General features: G+C 36.3%; 1 protein-coding gene across 3 annotated transcripts in view; it reads right to left on the reverse strand.

The window, feature by feature from the left end:
• The window catches only part of LOC138700998 (TOX high mobility group box family member 4), a 507,699-nt gene that overhangs the window by 9,606 nt on the left and 473,417 nt on the right, over positions 1–24,676 (reverse strand). For 2 of the 3 annotated variants that reach the window (XM_069827475.1, XM_069827492.1), the window contains 3 exons: positions 13,211–13,291; positions 3,844–4,173; positions 885–1,186 (listed from right to left, as the gene is read on the reverse strand). In XM_069827475.1, the coding sequence (XP_069683576.1) occupies positions 885–1,186; positions 3,844–4,173; positions 13,211–13,291 (713 nt within the window). The remainder of the gene's footprint in view (positions 1–884; positions 1,187–3,843; positions 4,174–13,210; positions 13,292–24,676) is intronic. The other variant, XM_069827484.1, reaches the window with a different exon arrangement.

Genomic DNA, 24,676 nt, shown 5'->3' on the forward strand with positions numbered 1-24,676 from the left:
ATCAGTTCTTTGCTCCTTATTGGAAGAATAGTCACAACTTCCACTCGAGTGATTGCAAAATCTTGTGGATTCAATGCTGCTGTAATCAAAGCTCGGGGGTATGCAACGAAATATTGATTTATTCCCAGAATCTATAATATTTTTGTTTTATTATTACACATTTGGACTTACAAATTACTTTTGATCCAGAAGAATTTTCATTTTTTTTTTAACACAAGATAACTCTGTTTAAACTAAATGTATTTTCGTACTAAATGGATTAGAAATAGATACTTTTCAATTATCCACTAGTATTTTTTTCTATTCAGTACTTGTCTTTATGTAATTGTGACATATGCTTTCTATAAAATACTTTTGAGCGCTACTGTACATAATTTATTTGTATTTTATTTTGCAAATGCAATTAGTGCAAAAGTTAATACGTTGGCTTACTATAATTTTGCATCTTCACTTCTGTAACACAGACTGTAGGCTATTAATTAGCTTCTTCGAAATGTAAGCTATTTCAATTATAATGAAATGATTCACAAATAAACGTTATGTGATAAGAATATATATATATGAGAGAGATAGATCTTACAACACCATACTGAGTTCTGAGCGGCTGAGATGTACGAATTAAGCCGCGTGAAAAGCATTATAACTGCATGCAACATGCAACAAAATCGTCATCTTATTATAAAGCATGTACATGTGTGACTGGTTATGTTCAAATGTAAGGTAAGTGTGTACGTGCAGATGAGCTACAGACTGTTTACAGTGGTAGACAACACAAAAATCATAAATAATAAGATAACTATTTGGAATCAGACCACATCCACCTGAAATTCAAGCTCAAAATTATCTCAGGAAATTGACTATGAACATAGCTTGGTAAAACTGACCTGCAGTGGCTGACCACGCACTCATTGCTGCAGTACTCATCTTCCCATTCTGAGTTGGCAATTGCTGCATTGGGACAGCCATGGCGAATGCAGGTATTGCCTTGGCGGAGAGCCCCAGGACCTGGCTGTTGTTGCTGTTGCTGCTGCTGTTGTTGTTGCTGCTGTTGAGGTTGCTGTTGCTGTACTGGTGGTGGAGGGCCGCTGGGTGGACCTGCACCTCCTGAAACAGGGCCTCCAGGAGGTGGACTTGATACCAAGTGCTGGTCACTGCGGGGTGGGCTCATGTGATGTGATGGGGGAACCTACAACACACACATTCTACTTTATATTCTAAAATAATATGACTCCATCACATTTTCAACATAACGTAATAATACATACCGAGTGTTATCGGTATAATTTATTACATCTCAAGACAAAGTGTCAAAATAGATCACTTTTAATTCACTTCAATCTTTAATTTTTAGTTCCTGATCATCACTGTAATGGCTGCTTACAGGTATTTTCTAATCTATCATTTTAATACACGAGATAAAATAAGAAAGACTAAACTATAAGTGTTCCATAATTATTAAGCAGAGGAAGAAGGGGCAAGTTCCTCATCTTATGAAAGATTTATTATACAAGACGCACAAAGCGTTAAAAAAAAGTATCCAATATTTTAGGAGGTGCTAGTATGCATCAAAACATGAAAATAATTTCTAATAAATATGGGTCCTACAACACATACTTTCTGAGATCTGAACACTTGTTCATAGGAGGTGTTCAATCTGACGTCCATTCATGGCAATGCATTCCTCTGTCCTTTGGCGTAAGGAATCACGCACTCTTTGAAATTGACCTGGTTCCTTCATGTGTCCCCATAACCAAAAGTCTAGGGGATTTAGATTTGGGGAACAAGCAGGCCGAGATGTGGGGCTTCCCTGACCAATGCAGTGGTCCTGAAATATCGTCAGGTGTTCACGCACATTGCGGAGAAAATGTGCTGGTGCGCCATCGTGCATGAACCACATCTGTAGTCCTGCTGACATGGCACATTCTCCAGCAAGGCAGGCAATACGTTAATAAGAAAGTCCTGTTAGTCTCTGTGGTAGCATGTATGGCCCTATTAATCTATCACCAAGAAGCCTGCCCATACGTTCATTGAGAATCGGTGACGATGCCTTACTTCTTCAACTGCATGGAAATTTTCATCAGCCCACACATGCTGATTAAGAAAATTCACAACACCATCTCTGCCGAACCCTGCTCATATCCACAACCAGACTTTTGTTTTCAGTATTCCTTGCGACGTATCATTATTCCATGCCAGGGGTGTCAACTACAGTATGATTTTCTGGTAGTCTGCTGTATTGTAGGGCAGAAAAATGCATTGCCATGAATGGACGTCACATTGAGCACTTCCTATGAACAAGTGTTCAGATCTCACAAAGTATGTGTTGTAGGACCCATGTTTATTAGACATTATTTTCTTATTTTGATGCATACTATCACCTCCTAAAATATTGGATACTTTTTTTTAACACCCTATATCAGTAATAAGTAATGGGAAGAAATGATATTTGATGAATATAACATTTATCGCGTTTTTAACATGGAATGTTGAAACGGAAACATATAAGAATAAAATTGTTCCATTTTCTTGTAATACAATGACGTCACTCGTGGTACCATGGAAACAGAAGTGTAAGTGCTTTTCATGCAGTCTGTCTCGCTCTATTCTCTATATAATGTGGCTCAAAGTTTTTCCACACAACAGTCATGGAAATATTGGTTATATGGGTTATGTATGCAGGGTGGAAATAATATAGCTGTGCAGATTTAACAGTTTATTCCTTGGATACAACAAAAAATTATAATAGCATATTAGTCCCAAATGAAGACGTACTTGCCTCAGAAAAAAATAATTTTCCCCTAAAATGTTAACATTGATTTATTTGGTAAGTACTATCTGCATTATTCTGATTTTTACTCATATCATTAGAGAAACTGGTAAGGAATGATATACAGTATCCCTTTGCAGTTTTTAAATGAAATGGACGGGTTTCTTACATATTAAATACAGGGTCTTTCATAAGTAACAAATCTATCGAAAAATTAACTATTTTGGATATTTTTTTTAAATGATGTTCATCCTCACGAGAAAGAACCCTTCCCGGTGCCATAGAGTCAATTTGGAAACAAACAACCCCTCCTCTCGCCGCCAGAGCTATTAAACAAAAGAATGGTTAGTATTTTAAACCTTTATTAAAACACATAAATGTAAAAAGAGTTTCAATTGTTTACAAATTATGGTGTACGATTTTCAAAATATCTTCCGTCCTCCTGAATGCACAAATGTAAGCAACGTATCAACTCTTCATGGACCCTGGTGACTTGCATGGCATTTCATAATCACAACAATGTGTATAGACATAGCCATATGCCACATTATCCTTGGCATATAGAAGGCCATGCTTCAGGTCATTTTAAGTCCTTGGCATATAGAAGACCATGTTCCAGGTCACTTTAAGTTGACATCAAATGCACATTACACATGGACAGGCAGCTTCCTCTGGCGGTGGAAGGAGGGAGAGTTTGTTTCCAAATCGACTGTATGGCACCGAGAAGGGTTCTTTCTCGTGAGGATGAACATCATTTTAAAAAATTATCCAAAATATATATTTTTTTTTTATAGACTCGTTACTTATGAAAGACTCTGTATAAAAATTAACATAGTATGTCGTTATTTCCTGCTGTTAGAAATTCTGGCAACTCTACTACAGTGACTAGGAATGGAATGCTACTATTCAGACCAAGTGTGTCTGTATATTCATACACCAGCCAGCATTGTGTTGTTGCCAAACTACACAGATTTTAAGCCAAATTTTCTAAATAACCATGCACTGAATTAAAAAATGCATAATAGATTTTTTTAAATGTTAATAGGCCTATTTATATTGCTCACTTCCATAATTACCTGCTGCATATAACTGCCTTGGTTCACCTGTGGAGCCATATGTGAAGGGGGCATATGTCCTCCAACAGAGCCCATTGGTGATCCCATCATGCCCTGCTGTGGTGGTCCATTGCCCCTTTCTGTCATCATGGAACTAAGAAGTGGTGTCTTCTTTGCCATATTGGTCATCTGTTGTTGCTGTTGCTGCTGCTGCTGCTGTTGTTGCTGCTGTTGCTGAGAAGTAGGTGCAGACATGGGAGGTGAAGGCAGGGCGGTGGGTGGTGAGTACCCACTGTAACCACCCCCATAACCTCCATAACCTCCATACAGGCTCTCAGAATCTCCTGCTCCCTATGGACAAGTCATTTACTAGTAAAGATCATGTTCATCAGTGTTTAACAGTTTCAAGGAAACTGACTGTTTGGCTTGGTGAAAGAGTATGTGGATTACCCAATTTATCCCACTCAAAAATGGTTCGCTTTCCTTAGGCTGGGTGCACACAGTCTCAGACGCAGCATGGCATGATTTGTTGCTACGTGACATTTTGCTTTATAGTATCTCACAAATCCTTGTGGCAGCTTAACACTGTCTGCTTACAACAACTGATCTGCTGGTTGTGTGCTTTGGAAAACTGCTCTAGCCTAGAGAATGGCATCAAGGAATGAGGATATGTGTTATGTGGTGCATTTTCACTATTTTGGAAGAAAAAGAGCAGAATAAACGTAGATTTTTGGTAGATCCATTATATAGAATGAACATTTCCTGAACTAGAACAACTAATTTATCCGCATTGACCTCCATTCTGAATAACATGCACTACACGACAGCAGTATCTGTATATGACTCTCTCGGTGGGAGCATGCAATCATGGACATGGCTACAGTACACTGCAGTCATCACATCATCTGCTCACAATAAGTTCAAGGAGTCATCCAATGTTGTCTGCTTGTGTCTGCTCGCGATTGTCTTGTTGCGTCTAACTCTGTGTGTATTACATAACAAATAAATGGGAGTCAAGTACCATCAGACAAAATGTTGTGTCGCACTGCACCATGTCTGATTCTGTGTGCACCCTACCTTACAGTTTAGGTAAGATGCTCCTGGTGTTCAACGTGATGGGAAATTTCTATGATTTTACTTTCCCACATGAGGTATAAAGAGAAAGTATTGTGATGTAAAAAACAAACTTCGAGATTTTCACGGCAATACATATTCTGATTAGTGAAACTAATGTGCATGAAATATAACAACTTTTAGTAAAAAAAAACTGAGAAGTCTTTATTTGAAACCATAAACACATTATAAGTGGACTCGAACAATTTTTTTAATTTTATTTCTTACATACATACATACATACATACATACATACATACATACATACATACATACATACATAAAGATGAAGAGATAATTGAAATACGTAACCCAGGATATTTTCAGATATGTTTGAAGAAATACATATACAGTCTAAGTTCGACTTAAACCAGAGACTAACAGGTTTGCATCAAAGAAGCAGAGAACAATGATGTAAGGGCGGATTGTCCCGTGTAAAACCATTTTTTATGCGTGGGTAAGCAAATGAATGAAGGAATTAACATTTGTATCACTTTTAAATGTAGATTTTCGTAAATAAAAATAATACGAATGATTACAATATACATATATGAGTATCTAACTATATTATCTAAATCTGTAAAAAATTAATCACTTAAGTTACACACATTCTCCATAATTGGATTACTATTTTAAATGTAGCCTATTATAAAAGAAATAATACATTATTATATTATGTTTAACAATAATTTTCTTATCAAAACCAGGGGAACAAATACATCCCACATATTATGTGTAACAATATTCCTATTAAAGATGTGATTTTCCTAAACAGTTCCAATACCGAAAACTTATCTGCGCTTTAGGTCTCTATTATGAACTAAATGTAAGAAGTACAAAAGTATAACAAAACAATGGCAAACTTTGCATACTTTCATTCTATAATGAATATGGATCAATATTTTGGGGCAACTCATCTGAAGCGAAACAATTTTTTGTTTTCCAAAAGAAAGTCCTTAACATAATGATACCTGTGCATAAAAGGACATGTAAAAAAGATTTTCCAAAATTTAGAAATACTGAGTACCATGTGAGTCACTCTTTCCCTGGTGATATTTTAAATTAAAAACCAAGACACATTTATTCGTAATACTAATTTTAATACACGATACAAATCAAGTCTCCATCTACCCCCTGTTGTTTTTGTGATGTTAAAAAAAAGGGGGATTCACCATTCATGCAGTGCCTAATTTTCTTAAAACATTGAAGAGCCAAGAGAAGATGTTCAGACCAGAATTAACCAAATTTTTCCATACTCATACTTCTGCTCAACTGATGTTTGTAAAGTGAATTAATTTGCTTGCTAATATAGTATAACTTTTCACTTGTTTTACATCTCCAAAGTCTTCACAATTCACAATTTACTCCCATTATCAGAGAGTAAATAATGGGAAATTACTGCATATTATCATATTACACGAGCCTGTCTCCATTGGTTTCCTATACAGCATATAAAATTGTATAAGACAAAATACTTCACAGAAAGTTCCAATAGTTGCTCCAAAGACATTAGTCATAGTTTAGCTCATCACTGTCTCTGCCACCATTATCGTCATCATCATGCAGTTTTTAAGAGATGGCATATGACTCGGGTAAGAGAGAAGTTTTGTATAATATTCTTATTCAATTAGGTATTCCCAAGAAACTAGTTTGATTAATTAAAATGTGTTCAGTAAAACATACAGCAGAGTCTGTATAGTCCAATTTCTGTCTGATCTTTTCCAATTCACTGAGGGCTAAAACAAGGAGATGCATTATCAACTTTATTTTTTAACTTTGCTCTAGAATATGCCACTAGGAAAGTCCAGGAAAACAGAGAGGGTTTGGAATTGAACGGGTTATATCTGCTGCTTGTTTATGTAGATGACGTGAATATGTTAGAAGAAAATCCACAAACTATTAGAGAAAACACGAGAAGTTTACTTGAAGGAAATAATGAGATAGGTTTGGAAGTAAATACCGAAAAAAAAAAAAACAAACAAACAAAGTATATGATTGTCTCATGACCAGAACATAGTATGAAATGGAAATATAAAAATTGGAAATTTATCCTTTGAAAAGGGGGAAAAATTCAAATACATTGGAGCAATAGTAACAAATATAAATGACACTCGAGAGAAAATTAAATGCAGAATAAATATGGGAAATGCCTGTTATTATTCAATTAAAAAGCTTTTGTCATCCAGACGTTTTGAGATGGGAAGGGTACGCAGCACATATGGGCAAACCCAGAAATGCATACAGGGTGTTAGTTGGAAGACTTGAGGGAAAAAGACCTTCCGGGAGGTCGAGACATAGGTGGAAGGATAATATTAAAATGAATTTGAGGGTGATAGGACACAATGGTAGGGACTGGATTAATCTTGCTCAGGATAGGAACTGACAGTGAGCTTATGTGAGAGCTGCAACGAACCCCTGTGTTCCCTAAAAGCTATTTATACAATAAGTGTGTATATATGTGTGTTTGTATATACATATACAGTGTGTCCCAGGAGGAAAGTAGAAGTTTTCGGGATGTCTAACGGTTGGGAAGAAATTAAAAGGAGAAATACTGGAATGTCTTGCGGTTCTGTGTACTGTACTTGACGTGTTATATCAGATCTATTGCACAGGGCATTATCTGAGTACCACAATGCCTCACAACTGATTACATGTCCACTCGACATTTAATTCTGTTGAGTTGTGTCCATTTTTGTTGCTACAGTGTAGTGTTTGGCGGCCGGATAACTCAGTTGGTAGAGAAGCTGGCTACGGACTGGAAGGTCCGGGGTTCGATCCCAGGTGGTGATAGGATTTTTTCTCGTTGCCAAACTTTCAGAATGGCCCAAGGTTCACTCAGCCTCCTATAAAATTGAGTACCAGGTCTTTCCCAGGGGTAAAAGGCAGTCAGAGTACCAAGATCATGGAAAGCATGGGGCTCTACCTCCATGCCCCCCCAAGTGCCTTCATGGCATGTTACAAGGATACCTTTACCTTTACCTTTTTTACAGTGTAGTGTTTACATTGCTTTTAATCCTTCAGTAGACAGTATTATTGTTGAATGCATTGCTGTTACAATTCTGTAGTGCTGTGTTTGAGTCTTGTGATGCCATTCGTGTATTCATTTATATAGTGAATATATAGACATGCATTTTGTTTATGAATATTGTGCATTGGCTACTATTGACCAGAGACGACGTTTTCCCAATCGAAGGGTTTCATTTAGCCGTGTGTTGTCCCTTGTTTATCAGACGTTATCTGAAACTGGCAAGCTACCAAGTGTTTCATTGAGGTCGGAAAGAGAACAGGTACCTGATATGAATTTACGGGGGGAGAGGGGGGAACACGCACTCATTCCAAAACCTATTACCTTGTACTTGCGCCTGGCAGCTTAAGAAACTTACATACAGTATTTACCAACACCCACAGGCTACGATGCATTTCCCGAGAATGAGACCTAGCACATCCAAGAGCAGTATGTCTAACCAGAGATGGATGAGGAAGTAAATGGTTGAGTTATTAGACAATCTTTTTCGCCTTGTTCTCTATAATGATGGGATTTCTTTGGTTTTCTTCACTTGTTTGAAGTGAGATGTGTTGGCATTCGCACTATTTGAATTTTTGGCGTCAATTCTCCAGTTGTAGCATAGTCTTTAATGTTTGCACGTGGTATGTCTGTGATAATAATATTGTTGTATGATGTATGTGGTTGTTCGTAAGATTATAGTTATTTTGTGAATTATAATGAATCCAATGAATAATTTACTATGTTCCTTACTCCACACACCTTGGCCTCTATGGAAAGACGACATGTGATGTGTTAAATGTTGGAAGACCAACATCCAACACTGGTGTTTTGTTTGAAGAAAGTTTGTGCTAACTGAAGCGCAAGTTCTAAACTTTAACTAGAAAATTTAAACCTCGTAGGTATGAGGAATATAAATGGCTGTATGGCAGTTCTTATATCCAAAAGCTTTATTATTGGCAATCTATTGGAGTCAAAAAAGGTTCTTGGAAGTTCAGAGTGCGGATTTCTGATGGGGGGGGGGGGGGGATAGAATCCTAGATAGAGAATACCATACATAAAATTATTATTATCCTCATTTGATACGGCTCAACGCTTGATCACACTGAGTTGCATGTCTTGCATCGTGTTCATAATAATAATTATATCCATGAGCAGGTTTAAGATAAGATGTGTAATTCCTAAATTATTGATTGTTGTCTGCTTGCCAGTGATGATAATACATCAATATTATTTTCTTTGCTTACTTTATACTTTATAAAGTATACTTGTATTAAAACAATAAAATTATATTTTGTGAGGGGGGATAGAAGATATCCCTGGCAAGGATGTTAATATGAATTTGTGAGAGGGAGATAACTTTCCAACAGGGGGGAAACCCCCCATCCTCACCGTTAATTCCCACCCTGCTTGGAACTATAACGGCGTGAGAGATTTCAACAATATTACACGAGCATTTCGCAAAGACGAGTCTTCTTCAAAGCATATAAAGAATTGTGTTAGGTTCAGGAGCTGAAAAAACTAGAATAACATTTCAGATGCACTTAGACAAAGATTATGAGTGCACACTGATATACAAACATTAAGGAGAGTTTTTAATGTAGTAACTGATAAAGTAAAGGAGTTTTAGTTGTAGTAGGAAAGAGTAGTAAACTCGTTTTTTGGTGACATGCTTCCCCCACTTGGTTCCTACTCATTCTTTGTGATGCAGTATCACTTCAAATCATTGGTCTGATTCCCTGTTCCACGGTGTTTATCACTGACAATTACGTCAAAATTGAAACTATCAAGAGTAGCTATGAATAATTTATTATTATTATTATTATTATTATATAGGGTGATTCCTAAATACCTGTACAAATTTTATTGGTGTAATGTAGAAGGAAAAATAAGACTGAAATGTCCTATACAAATTTTCCGCAAATCCTTACTTTCAGAGTTATGATGTATAATGTCCTGTTTGCTAGATATCGAAAAAAGTTTTCGGATGTGTTACGTTCGCCTATACAGAGACTGAGGTAGATGTCTGTTGTTCGTACACCCCACTACAGTCGATTCTGACCTGATAGGAATTTGTATGATTTGAGGCTTTCTCGGCATTGGTTCGCTAATATGTTTTCGCGGGATATCAGCCGAGTTAAGATTTTGGAATGCTCCAAGCTTTCGACTGCTATCTCTGCAGCCATCTTCACTTCCCTGAAGATGGCTGCAGAGATAGCAGTCGAAAGCTTGGAGCATTCCAAAATCTTAACTCGGCTGATATCCCGCGAAAACATATTAGCTGATAGGAATTGTTTACTGTACGTAGGTGTGTTTGGCTGTATGTCGCTGTTGTATTTCCTACCATCACATTCATTCTGTCGTTAGTTCAGTAGGCTTCAGTTTTTGTGTACGGCCCGACAGTACGATGACTTACTCAAACAATGAAGACGCGGATATGCACCTCAATTACGACGCAACGAAAGGCAATTCACGAGAAGCAAGACGACGGTGCAGCGAGCTATTTCCAAACAGAAGATTACCAAACCATCACACTTTCAGATTTTTGCATCTGTGGATAAGCGTAATAAGTAGGGGCCGGATTTTTATGTAATATCAAGTGTGAAATATGTACATATTTATGTAAGAAAAATAAGCTGATTATGTACCAAAATATGTAAAATCATGAAAATATTTAATATCAATATCTGTGCTGGTTTATATTGTTAAGCCTAGATATTTGTAGTCTGGTACAATTTTTAATTTTCTGTTCTTCATGACGATTTCTACTGTTTCTGGTGCTCTTCCACCGTTTCTGAGTATCATCAATTCTGTCTTGTTCACATTTATATAAAATTTGTTTCTATTGCACCAATTTACCATGATGTTTATTGGTTTCTTGTAACGTTGTAAGGTCTTTAGACCCTACTACTATGTCGTCCGCTTATGCGTATGAGATTATTCCTTTCTTGATTTTTACAATACAAAGTAGTTGTATGAGGGATGAGTAAGGGGTGAGTGTCTCTTCTACTTCCTGGAACTAATATGTTATGTTTCGTCCCGAAATATATTCTTTCTCGGGTAGATAAAAAAAGCTTTTTAAATCTATATATTTCAAATTGTAAACTTCCCCAGCAGAAGTTTTCTTTTCCTTTTAAAGAAGTAAAAATAAATAAAACCCCAAAATATGTAGATTTATGTAATACCAAGCCATAATATGTAATGTGGGGTAAATATGTAAAAATATGTAGTATCAAATTTTAATATATTAATGGTAATTACAAGATTCGCAAAGGATTGATATTTATATACGGTTAGGTTGAAAGGAATATAATATGTAATTACATAAAAATCCGGTCCCTAGTAATAAGGAAATAAGAGAGTACGGCATTCGTGATGCGATATGGTCAGGTCGGCCTCAACTGCATGGAGTGAGTATTGAGAAAATTCTGGAAATGGTAGATGAAGATCCTACCGTAAGTACTCGACAAATTAGTACCACCATAGTGATTGCCCATTCACCTGTATGGCGCATACTTCATGACTTGACAGTGGATGCAGGATGACTTATCGTTGAATGTAAGTGCACATTTACTATATGTTACATTTTTTTCATTCAGACATTGGCTGAACAGGTTTTAAACGTAAACAGACGACGTCAACATGCTACTGTATCTCCGAACAGTCAGAAGGAAAAGAAAAATAACGTACTGTAGTACATACCTTGCAAGTTCAGTCATTGATGCAAGTACCAGCGTTGCAGTAAACGACGATATATTCTCGTAAGTTCTCGAAGCTGAATCGTCTTCGCCTATTGCTTAAACAGTTTTTGTATCGAGAGAATTTCTGAAGAAAACCTCTAAAACGGGGATCACTCAATTTCTTTAGAGGAATATTTGTACTGAGCATCATGTTGCACGTGTCTTTAGACCCGCAAAACTAAATGATGATGATGATGATGATGATGATGATGTAAATGGTTCCTCAGATTTCATTTCAACGCATTTCTTGTGCGATGTACTGTTGCAATGTTTCTCTATAGCCTGAGTTGTTCTGGTTTTTATTTCAATTTTACATACATTACACACATGATATTGTCTTCGTTAATACATAAAATGTCACTCTCATACTTCTTAATTGCATTTCGTATCTCTGAGCGAACTTAACGTTTTGCCATTATGAATGGATCAGTACAACATATTCAACGCGTACTAAATACTTGAGCAGGATAACCCAACTACACACATTGCGCTGCAATGTTACTGTGAACAGATAGGGGTTCATTCGTTTTGTACGCTGCTGTACTCGACAGGTACACAAAAGACGGACGGCGCAGCACGTGCCATATACTCTGATACGAAACAACTTCACTTTTCCTTAAGTCATCCCGCATCCACTGTCTATTCATGACACATCCGAAGGCCTAGCAAGATAGAACATTATGCATCATAACTCTGAAAGTAAGGATTTGCGGGAAAAGTTGTATAGAATATTTTAGTCTTATTTTCCCTCCTACATTACACCCACAAAGTTTGTATAGATACTTATAAATCACCCTGTATAATAATAATAATAATAATAATAATAATAATAATAATAATTATTATTATTATTATGAGGTTCTGAATTTTGCGTGTGAGCCACCTGTTCAATTACTCCAAAGCCATGCTTGGTATGTAGTTCAAGAAGTAGATGTTATGTCCCAGCACATAGTGGCATACCCAAAAAGTGTTCATACGAACACAAACATCACGAAAGCCTAAAGTTTTCCATAGCTGAAGAATTCGTATTTATAATTCTTCTACAATTTTATCATTAATAATTTTGCTCTCAAAGATTTCTAATTTTTCAAGCTTTCCGTGTTTTCTTCACTGTTATGTATAGTTATTTTTAACAATTATAATCACTGTCAATTAAGAATATCACTTCGAAACTAGTCAGCCAAGTAATTTCATAAGTTAACATAGTAAAAAAGAGTAAAGTTAATCAGTGCCTTCCATTTTGTTTAAATATGACTTCCTGTAAGTTACCTATGGAACTAAACAATAAAATTTGACCAACAGCAGAAAGGTTGTCAGAAAATTACAATTCTATCTTTGAAATAATTCTGTAAATATTTTCATTCGAAATCTTAACAATATAATATTGCCCACCTATAGCTAAAAGATAAAAGATAATCACATTCTTCCTCTTTTCTATTATTTATAATGAAATAACATGCATGATTACTGTTTAGCTCACGAATTCATCGGACTCGCTGAGAACGAGTTGACATAACTGAATGTTACTTACTTTGGACACTAGACTCGCCCTGTATGCTGCTAAAGCTTTGAGATACTCCTTCTTAGCAGCTTCTGTCTTCTTCTTGTAAACCTAAAACAAATATTTTCTCATTAATATTCATTCAAATCAATTTGACTGTAAGATTATAAGGACTTCATTTTCGAAAGAGGAAGACGAAAAGATATATTAAAATACAGACTTATTTACAATGCCACTGAATAATATCTACATGAGATGGCTAAGTGATTTCTAATGAAACATTTTTTATCTCTCTTTTATTTTTGTTACGAAACTTTCATAAAGTCTTATTTAGGCCACCTTCTTTCTCTAAAATTCAACTTCATTCACGTTTATGTTCTCTATATTCTCTGCCTTTGCTTCATTTTTGCAACCTTTTATTTCCTTTTCTTCGTTTCCCACTCTCTGGGAGGCAGGCTGGAAATGCCTTTCCTTTATTACCATTTGAATAAGAAATGACTTCAAATAGATTACCATTCCAAGCCTCATACCCCTCTCTGCCTCTTTCATTCTTTGCCAGCCTGCTTCCTTGTATTACCTATTTTCATATTTCTCTGTCTCTCTGAGGAATGGGCATGCAGAGAAGATGGATCCTCCTGAATGTTTGATCATCTCTGCAGCAAGACTTTTGCTAAGCACACAATTCTTACTGCTGCTATACAATCACAAAACAGTGCTTTTAACATTGTAAAGATTTAAGAAATGTAAATAAGGCAGAATTATCACTTGCAAAATTAACGCAGATTAAGAAAGAATGCAAAAAAGTGGGGCGGGGGGGAATATAACTTACAAAAACTTAATTTCTTCTTCTATTCACTACCAACAATTTTTTCAGTAGTGAGATGAACATTTTGACGAGATAATATTCAAGTATGTACACTGTATGAAAGTATGTCTTCATAATGAAGTACGTAACATTAGAATATAAGAATGAATATACGGTATTACCTATTGGCATGCTGCATACTAAAACTGCTGATTACATGTCATAAACAATTAATTACACGATACTTGTGCACGCACATACTGTACATGTTAGAACGCTAGATTGACACTTATACACTAGTTGTCTTCGGAATAATTTAGGACATTTAAGAATTACAATTTAAACTCGTTGCGACAGTTTGTGACTTATACTTAAAGTTTCTGCTGGTTGTGGTATATACGAAACAGCTAAGACGCTCAGCTCTAATGTTCTATGGAAGTCGTGGTTGTGGGTTCAGATCCTACGTAGAACATGGATTTTGTCCGTTTTCATTGGAAGACTGACGTCGTAATGATTCTACATCACGGGAGTCCCGATGTGTGCATGTCTGATGTGTGTCTGCAAATGAATAAGGTGTTGGAACACCTAAGAAACTTAAAATTTATTTTTGGATGACTAATTTAGCGAAGAGTCGTTGTCTTTTGGCGCGCGAATGCATGTGGCCAAGCTGTCGCGCACGTCCGTAACCACAAATGACCACAATGAGACAGTCCAATATAATTCTGAAAAACTTTAAAATAAAACCACAGTACGGACAGAAAACCCGTTAATGGATAAGAACGTAACTATTTTCTGGAGAAAGCGCAGAGTAGGAGAATTTAACGTCGTAAATCTTACAACACTGTAAGTTCGTATCTGTGGTCAGTCACTGTATTCTTTAATTGTTTAAGTCTATTATCAACCATAACTCTCACTGCTGTAAGTACAGACCTGACAGCTCAGCGACGCGAAAGAGGGGAAGTAATAGCAGTAGTGGGGAGAGTTCCGGAGTAGAGATAAGGACGAGCGGTAGGTAAAGGAATGCAGTACAGCTTAACTGTACTGGAAACACAACGCTATACCGCATGCATGAAATCCGATCACTGACTGCAGGCAACAGACTAACCTGAATACTCATTGGCGTAACTTAATGGACTCGCCTGACCAAGGAGCACAATGCCGGCGACTGTCAGGATTAAATAATCGTACTGTACCGTAACTCAACAAATTAAAAGCTTTCCTATGCTATAACCTAATTGAATTGGATATGGAACATAAATTTATATTCTATTACAACTAAGGTGTCCAGAAACATCACAAAAGAATACGGGACACTCAGCACTATTTTTAAAAATTAAGTTTTCATGTAGATTTTCATCGCGCTTATCCGTGTTATCTTGTAAAGATTAAAACAATATAATTAAATCAAACAAAATGAATTGAAAATATAGGTCTGTTTCTTACAAAATAGGTTCAGTTAAGAATACACTGTTATAATATAAATCAGTCACTCGTACAGACCCAGAAACAAAATTTGGGCCACCTGAATTTTCCAAGTTCCATTTATAACATAAAATTCAGGTGGCCAAAATTTTGTTTCTGGGTCTGTACAATACTTTTCTAAAGAATGGATTTCTTGTAACAACACAGTAATTGTTTATTTTGAAACATTAAGTCATGAAATGCAAACCAATCCTGACTGAAAAAAGATGTCACAATAAGCATTGATTGTACTATCTTCATCTTCATATGCAACTTGTTTTTGTGACCAGCCCACAGTGAGTTCACGCAGAAGAACATTTGTACTAGGGGTACACATAATGAACTATATATATATATATATATATATATATATATATATATATATATATATATATATATATATATATATTGGAAGCTTTTCATCAACACTTTTGAATAGATCTACCCACACTTAATCTGTTTTGATTTAAGAATTTCCTTTAATATGCAGTATTACTCGTACTTGCTGTTCTTTATAGTTTCCTTTAACGTAGTCTCAGTTCAATGAGGAACTTTGTAGGGATGATATATTGTCAGCTTTCATATACTTTCAGCGGGTAGTAAATGTTTAAAAAAAATATGATTCGTATTTTAGGTTACAGTTATAAGAATAACAAATATAAACTTAGTAAATATTTGACTTCGGCACGGAAACAAACCTACTGAAACTGTGTTTCATTTCCGGCAAAAGATTGTACATTTTTCTCTTCATCTTCTTTTGAATTCAAAACATTTTTCACGATCACGTTCTCATCGAACAAGTGAAATTCAACCATGTTTGATCTGGTAGCAGTTTGCTTCGTAATATGGACCGTTTTAAGAACAATGAACACACTGTCACTTCCAATGTTGCCATTGTAACGGATTCCAATGTCACCAACAGTGATGGAGACTAATATTTAAATAAAATAGCAGTTGGTATTATATATTTTATTTATTTAAGTCTTTAATTTTTAAAGATGGGACAAAAACATGTCTCGAAGATCTTTTTCAGGACAACGGAACACATTAGCCAAAAAGGGAACGTTCCCGCATTTTACGGAACGTATGGAAACCCTAATTATAGCAGAAATGAAGAAGTATTACTGTAATGACTAGTTTACTGTGACAGTCGAACTACTGTTAATATGTATCAGCAGAAAATGGTACACAGAAGAATGCCAAGTCTGCTAAGTTTTTCCGCTTCATTTCCCTTCAACTGCTTTTGCGGAAGTAAATAAATATTCATATTCATAACGCGTCCACACCTGTGGAGTAACGGTCAGCGCGTCTGGCCGCAAAACCAGGTGGCCCGGATTCGAATCTCGGTCGGGGCCAGTTACCTGGTTGAGGTTTTTCAGGGGTTTTCCCTCAACCCAATACGAGCAAATGCTGCGTAACTTTCGGTGCTGGATCCCGGACTCATTTCACCGGCATTATCACCTTCATTTCATTCAGAAGCTAAATAATCTGAGATGTTGATACAGCGTCGTAAAATAACCCAATAAGAAAAATATTCATAACGCAACAGTATAGCTGTAAGGAAATCAGCAAAAATATATTATTATTATTATTATTATTATTATTATTATTATTATTATTTTGAAGGAGGAAAGTAAATAATACCGTAATATATGCGTGGAACAAAATTCGAATTCGGCAAAATTAGGTAATAAAACACACACGTGACTTTGTCGTGAAAAATATGAACGTATCATGGAGATATGAAGTCACATTTCTGTTCAAACCGCATTCAGGGATTTACTGTATGTTCTTTGTCCCTCATTTCCCTGACTTCAGATTTCGTTAAATGCTTAGTTTTCATTCTCTCTTCCGTTCTAAAATTCTGACATTTGACAACATAATTATTTACATTATATTACACTACATCATATTTTAATATGTGTATACATATATATGTATATATTTTTTTATTCACTAGACAGTTTGAGCGATTATAACGACCTTTATTCTCCCGGAAATTCAAGACACATCCTACATGACAGACAGCTGGGGGCTTATTTCATTAGTCACAACATTGTACATCTCCGTGACAAGCAATATTCATGTCTGGCTGTGGAGAGAGAGAACTATCCATTCAAACTGTCAACCGCTGCAGCAAGTATTCCGCCGGAGTTGTACTAACTGAAAATTATTATCAATGCATTCATAACGGCACCGATCCATCACAAATGGTGAAGAGGGGATACATCACAAGGCAATGTTAAGATTGATGAATGAATGTTTAGAAACCCGAACTGTAGAATAGAAGCACTGTCAAATTAATGAGACACTATTTAACACAAGGCTTTCTTGTAGCCTATTCGTTCACAGTCATAATTACATGCCCTCACTAAAAAGCTCGGATATCACTAAAGACATACATTTTCTTATTACTACACATAGCAATTAAAGTAACTACTACTTTAAGTAAAGGTTTGTCAAATTATCCATGCTCACATTCTTTCACACTTTTTCATTTGCGGAGTTGCATACATATTTGTCGTCGGAGTTCTCTAGCAACATTAATACTTGACCTACGCATATACAATACACAATAACTAAGAAGTGAATCTTAATCGATTATTTAACGACGCTGTATCAAGTGCGTCTGCGAATTCGTCATGGAATTAAATAACATTCATCTTACACTTGGGAAAACCTCGGAAAGAACCCAACCAGGTAATCAGCCCTAGCGGGATTCAAAACCACGTCTGGACGCAGCCGAGTCCCACTCGCTAGTCCCTGGACCATTTCGGTGGCTTTCAACAATGGTAAGACCTAAAGCGTTGAAAACATTTTGCAGTTACTGCATGATTTTGTGGATATTACTTACTGTATTACTCTAAAGAAAACCGTGAACATGCAGTCTATATTGCTTCATTTGGTACCATTTTCTATATAATAAAACATAGGCCTACAGAAATTTTGATTGCCCATTTTAAGAACTGTACAAGATTCTTGATATAAATTGCGATAGAAAATCTGAAAAAGTACACAACATTTTGTCCAATATTCTTCTGAGAAGATCAACTCCATATGTAGATGAAATTATTGGAGATCATCAGTGTGGTTTTAGGCGTAATAGATCGATTCATATTTTTTGTATTCGAAAGATATTGGAGAAAAAATGGGAGTATAAGAGTAGGTACAGTACATCCGTTATTCATAGATTTCAAAAAGGCATATGATTCGGTTAGGAAAGAAGTTTCATATGATATTCTTATTGAATTTGGTATTCCCAAGAAACTAATTCGATTAATTAAAATGTGTCTCAGTGAAACGTACAGCAAAGTCCGTATAGGACAGTTTCTGTCGGATGGTTTTCCAATATACTGCTTGCTAAAGCAAGATGATGCACTATGACCTCTTCTTTTTAACTTTGCTCTAGAATATGCCAATAGGAAAGTCCAGGATAACAGAGAGAGTTTGGAATTGAACGGGTTACATCAGCTGCTTGTGTACGCGGATGACGTGAATATGTTAGGAGAAAATTCACAAACTATTAGGAAAAACGGGAATTTTATTTGAAGCAAGATAGGTTTGGAAGTAAATGGCGAAAAGACAAAGTATATGATTATGTCTCGTGACCAGAATATTGTACGAAATGTAAATATAAAAATTGAAAATTAATCCTCTGAAAAGGTGAAAAAATTCAAATATCTTGGAGCAATAGTAACAAATATAAATAACACTCGGGAGGAAATTAAACTCAGAATAAATGTAGGAAATGCCTGTTATTATTCGGTTGAGAAGCTTTTGTCATTAAGTCGGCTGTCAAAAAAGCTGAAAGTTAGAATTTATAAAACAGTTATATTATTGGTTGTTCTGTATGGTTATGACACTTGGACTCTCACTTTGAGAAAGGAACAGAGGTTAAGGGTGTTCGAAAATAAGATGCTTAGGAAAATATTTGGGACTAAGAGGGAGAATGGAGAAAATTACACAACGCAGAAATGCACGCATTGTATTCCTCACCTGACATTATTAGGAATATTAAATCCAGACGTTTGAGATGGGAAGGCATTTAGCACGTATGGGCAAATCGAGAAATGCATATAGAGTGTCAGAGGGGAGGCTAGCGGGAAGAAGACCTTTGAGGAGGCCGAGACGTAGATGGGACGATAATGAATTTGAGGGAGGTGGGATATGATGATAGAGACTGGATTAATCTTGCTCAGGATAGGGACCGATGGCAGGCTTATGTGAGGGCGGCAATTAACCTCCGGATTCGTTAAAAGCCGTAAGTAAGTAAGTAAGTACAGGATCCTTAATATATGGTTATTGTAGCATCGGATGACTCTCTGGCGATAGGGCGAACATCAGCCGGTAAAATGTTGCCTACAATGGCGGGAACAGTAAGGATTATGAATCCTACTTTACAGTAGATGAAAGTGTCATCCTTCCACTCGTACACAAGCTTGATATCGCGAGAATATGCTGTCTGTCACTCACTCATCTATGCTCACTAAATGAAATTCTTATGTTATGCTAAATATTAACCTGGAGTTCCTCTAAGATGTGCGGATTTATGGGAAACACGTTGTCTTTCAAACTACCCCATTTATAGGAATTAAAAAGTGGAGAAAGAAAGGAAAAATGAAAAAAAAAAAAAAAAAGAAGTAACAGAGAAATTGAAAAAATTAAAGAAGAAATAGAGAAATCACGAAATGTAGAAAGAAAGAGAAGATGAAAAGATAAAAGAAGAAATACAGCAATCAAGAAATGGAGAAAGAAAGGAAACACAACATAAAAGAATAATAGAGGAATAAAGAAATGGAGGAAAAAGAATGTACCGAAAAAGAAAAGAGGAAACAGAAGAAATAGAGCAATGAAGTAATGAAAAAAGAAAAAAAAAATAGAAATGGAGAAAGGTGAAAAAAGGAAATGAAAAAAAAAATATAAACTGAGCAGTTAAGAAATCTAGAAAGGAAACACCAAAGAAGAAAAAAAGAAATGAAGAAAGGAAGTAGATAAGAAAAAAAAGAAAAGAATAAATAGAGAAATCAAGAAATGAAGCAAGGAAAAAGAAGAAGAAATATACACAGAAATCAAGAAATGGAAAAAGAAAAAAAGATGTGAACAAGAAAAGAGAGTAATGAAGAAATGGAGAAAGGAAGGAAACATCTTAAAGGAAAAGAATAGAGCAATGAAGAAATTGAGAAGGAAAGAAAACATGAATGAGGAAAAAAACAAATAAAAAATAAAATAAAAAGTAAATACATAGAGAAAGAATTCAAGGGTGGGGGGAGTAGAGTAGGGTAGAATACTAAACGCGACGAATCAGTGCAGTGTCACTTCCCCAGGACGCATTATGCCTTATATGCGGCAGCTATATATTTTAATGACTATCAACTTTCTTTGAATCATTCTTGCATGAGAGCTTCAAACAATCTCATGCTGTTGAAGAGATAAAAATTAGTAAACTGTATTCCATACGTGTACTTCCCAGACGCATTGACTCGAAGACAATGATAGGAGCGAGATGGATCAATTACTTAAAGAAAACCTGAAAACAGACGAATCTGAATCATCAGCTGCAATTTAAAATTAAGAAATCTTTCCATAACGAAGACGAGGATAGCAATGGCAAATGAAACTTTTAATAGAAAAAGGAGAATCTTCTGCAGACTTCTAGAAAAGTAACTAAGGAAGAGACTAGTGAAGTGCTTTGTGTGGAGTGACATTGTATGGGGAGAAACATGGACATTACGACAAAGTGAACAGAAGCGACTAGAAGCATTTGAAATGTGAATATGGAGAAGAATGGAGAGTGTGAAGTGGACAGACAGAATAAGAAATGAAGCTATGTTGGAAAGAGTGGATGAAGAAAGAATGATGCTGAAACTGACCTGGAAGAGAAAGTGAATTGGTTGGGTCACTGGCTGAGAAGAAATTGCCCAGTGAAGGATGGAATGGAAGAAATGGTGAACGGAAGAAAAGTTAGGGACAGAAGAAAATATCAGATGATAGACGATATTAAGATATATGGATCATCTGCAGAGACTAAAAGGAAGGCATAAAATAGGAAAGGTTGGAGAAAACTGGGTTTGCAGTGAAAGACCTGCTCTTGGACAGAAAAGTATGAATGAATTTCGTAACGATTCCAACAGAAACAGACAAGCGTAGGACGATGTGCTGGCTTAATACGTGGTGGTGGTGGTGGTGGTGGTGGTGGTGGTGGTGGTGGCGGCGGCGGCGGCAGTAGTAGTAGTAGTAATAGTAGTAGTAGTAGTAGTAGTAGTAGTAGTAGTAGTAGGCACAGAAGTATCCGAATATACCACAGACGGTATCCAGCATTCATTTTCAGAAATTCCCAGGAATCTACCTTTTTCAATCGGTTATTTAACGACGTTGTATCAACTGCGCGGTTATCTAGCATCGGTGGAATTTAAGACTGTATTTGACGAGATGAGTATCAGGATTCGCTATGGGATTACCTGATATTCGCCTTACAGTTGCATAAAACTTCAGTCGGGTAATTAGCCCAAGCGGATTCAAACCCTCCAATCCCTAATCTACGCCGACAGCCGCGAATCGAACTTGGGACATTTTGGTGAGACGCCTTCAGTTGTCTGGACTATGGCTGTGCTCTTGGTATTAAGGACATTCAAGGTTTAATATTCGAGGATTGCTAACTTCATTGGAGTTAATCGTGGGTTTACGTAGTTCTTCAATCTTCACTGCGAGCAATGAATAACCACTTCCGTTGAAGAAAAAAGAAAAATACAGTAGACAAATACCAATACCTTATCCACAATTTATGTCAATTCAAAGATACACAATTCTCATCAGCTCTGATTCATTCAGTGAATATTATACTCGAAAAATTGTGTATTAGAATTCATATGATGATGATGATGATGATGATGATGATAATAATAATAATAATAATAATAATAATAATAATAATAATAATAATAATAATAATAAAGTTTGCCTATGCTCTCAGCCGAGAATCTAGCCTAGATTCTAGACGAGGTGGAGCCCAAGTTGTTTAGTTACACTGAAGATTTCTTCGCCAATTGTTTCCATCAATATTTGGAGCAAGTAATACTTCACATAGCCGATACTGGAGCACGAGATAAATGCAGCCAAGTGCCAACTTAAACTTTCCTTCCTAAGAAGGCATGCCCAGAAACTCAGAAATTCCTCTCACTTCTATATCGATTGGTGGGTAAATGTTTCCTCTCCTACCTCCGTCCTTCCGCTCGAGTTCCTCATTTGTTCAATAACACGTTCATTGGATGAAACCTTACACACTATATAAACTGCGTCTTCTCATGAAATTGATTAATTACTCGCTTGCAGCAACTTGGATAACATCGTTTTCTGACCCCGGGTTCATGCCATTAAGGAAACGGTGAATCACAGCTGTATATCCTTATTGTTTTGTATCCCAGCACCATGCCATGCATGGGGATGAAATAGGTATACGCTTGCCTCATGAGCCAAGTATTGCGGTTTCAAGCTTGGACGAGTGCAATGACAATAAGTTTTCTGGACAACAAATTCCAAGTACAGCTCCTTGGAGAGGCCCCATGTCACGCTTAGTTTGTGAAATCTAAGATGACCTTAATTCGACCGAGTAATGTCACAAGTAAAATTCTCAAAGGTTTTTATGTTGTCCACTTACAGCTTAAGGCTGGTTCACAATAAACCGGGAACGGAAACGAGTACGAGAACGGAAATATTGCCTAAATAAATATATTTAAATCTGAGCATTCACAATTAACGAGAATGCTCGCCGGAGCCCGGGAACGGGAACGTGAAAGTTAATTGTGAATGCTCACATTTAAATACATTCATTTTAACAATATTTCCATTTTCGTTCTCGTTGTCGTTTCCGTTCTCGGTTTTATGTGGACCAGCCTTTACTTACTTTCGAGTGGAAACGGCTCTCCCGGGTGACTTTTTCTATGGCGTCCTCCGTCTTTAAAATTATAAACGACGTGAAAATGCCTCTGCCGGTAACAGTTCTCGTCTTTTACTCTATCCTGAGAAGTAATTAACTTCGCCTTGAGTGTTTTCCCGTCTCAGAAATGAATTCTGCTCTACCAGGCAGGTAGAATTCCAAGTATGTCTTAGTTGACTTAGTAAAATCTGAATGCAGTTGAGAAGAGAGCCACCACACAACTGTCAATTCGTTTCATAACGTGAAATTAAACAGACTCTTTCCGCAATAGGAATCAAAATGCGAACCGTTCCCAACCAGTTTTTTCCTCCTCGTTCTTCTCCTCTACATCATAGCTTAGGCTCTGCAGTCTGTTCTGACGTCACATATCCTGCCGCTTTTTCTTGAACTATTTTCCGTTTTCACTGATGTAAAATATTCTCACTGCTAGTCTCTCAGCATAAATTTGATTTAAATGAATGGTCCAATTGCCTATGTATGCTTGTATACTTTCATTGGCGGAGTTATATGCATATACTCATATTTCCACTTGATAATTTGTCCAGTATTGCCAATCTCTTTACTTTGTGCAGACATTTAATTTCTACCAACAATATTACTGAGAGACAAGGTGAGAATTGAGTTTCAATACCATACCTTTTTCAAATACCCTTATTTAGTTTGGTAAGAAACTTGCCATATAGGTAGTTCATGGATCAAATGCGAGAAAAAATTTCTTGCCAATAATCATCCACCTCCAAATACTGGATCGTTAGTCCGTTCTATCATCCCTCGCGTTATAATTACAAACCAACGTTAAAAATATTCAAAAGTAACAGAATCCCTTGCTAGTGTGATAACCGCAACATATGAAGAGTTGCAATGCGATGGAGATAAATTTTCACTTGGCTATTGGGAACCGTCTTCAGGTTCACTGGTTTTGTAACCTGAAGTCACAATGAACAACACTTTAATGCAATATTTCAATACAGGTACTACTAACGTTCAAAAGTGATATCAAAGTAATTTACTTTAGAGACTGGATTAATCTTGCTCAGGATAGGGACCGATGGTGGGCTTATGTAAGGATGGCAATGAACCTCCGGGTTCTCTGAAAGTCATAGTAAGTAAGTAATTAATTAATTCACAAATAATGAAATAGTTTATTTACCCACATATGTCTTTGAACAACAGAAGCTCGTTAGAAAAGGTAAGAAGATGACGATGATGATGATGATGATGATGATAACATTCAAGTAGCAATGCTGACATAATGGTAGGGAAAAACTGGAGTTTTTGGATAAGAATCAGGATTGCA

Source organism: Periplaneta americana, chromosome 1 (genome assembly GCF_040183065.1).
Source record: "Periplaneta americana isolate PAMFEO1 chromosome 1, P.americana_PAMFEO1_priV1, whole genome shotgun sequence".
NCBI lineage: Eukaryota > Metazoa > Arthropoda > Insecta > Blattodea > Blattidae > Periplaneta > Periplaneta americana.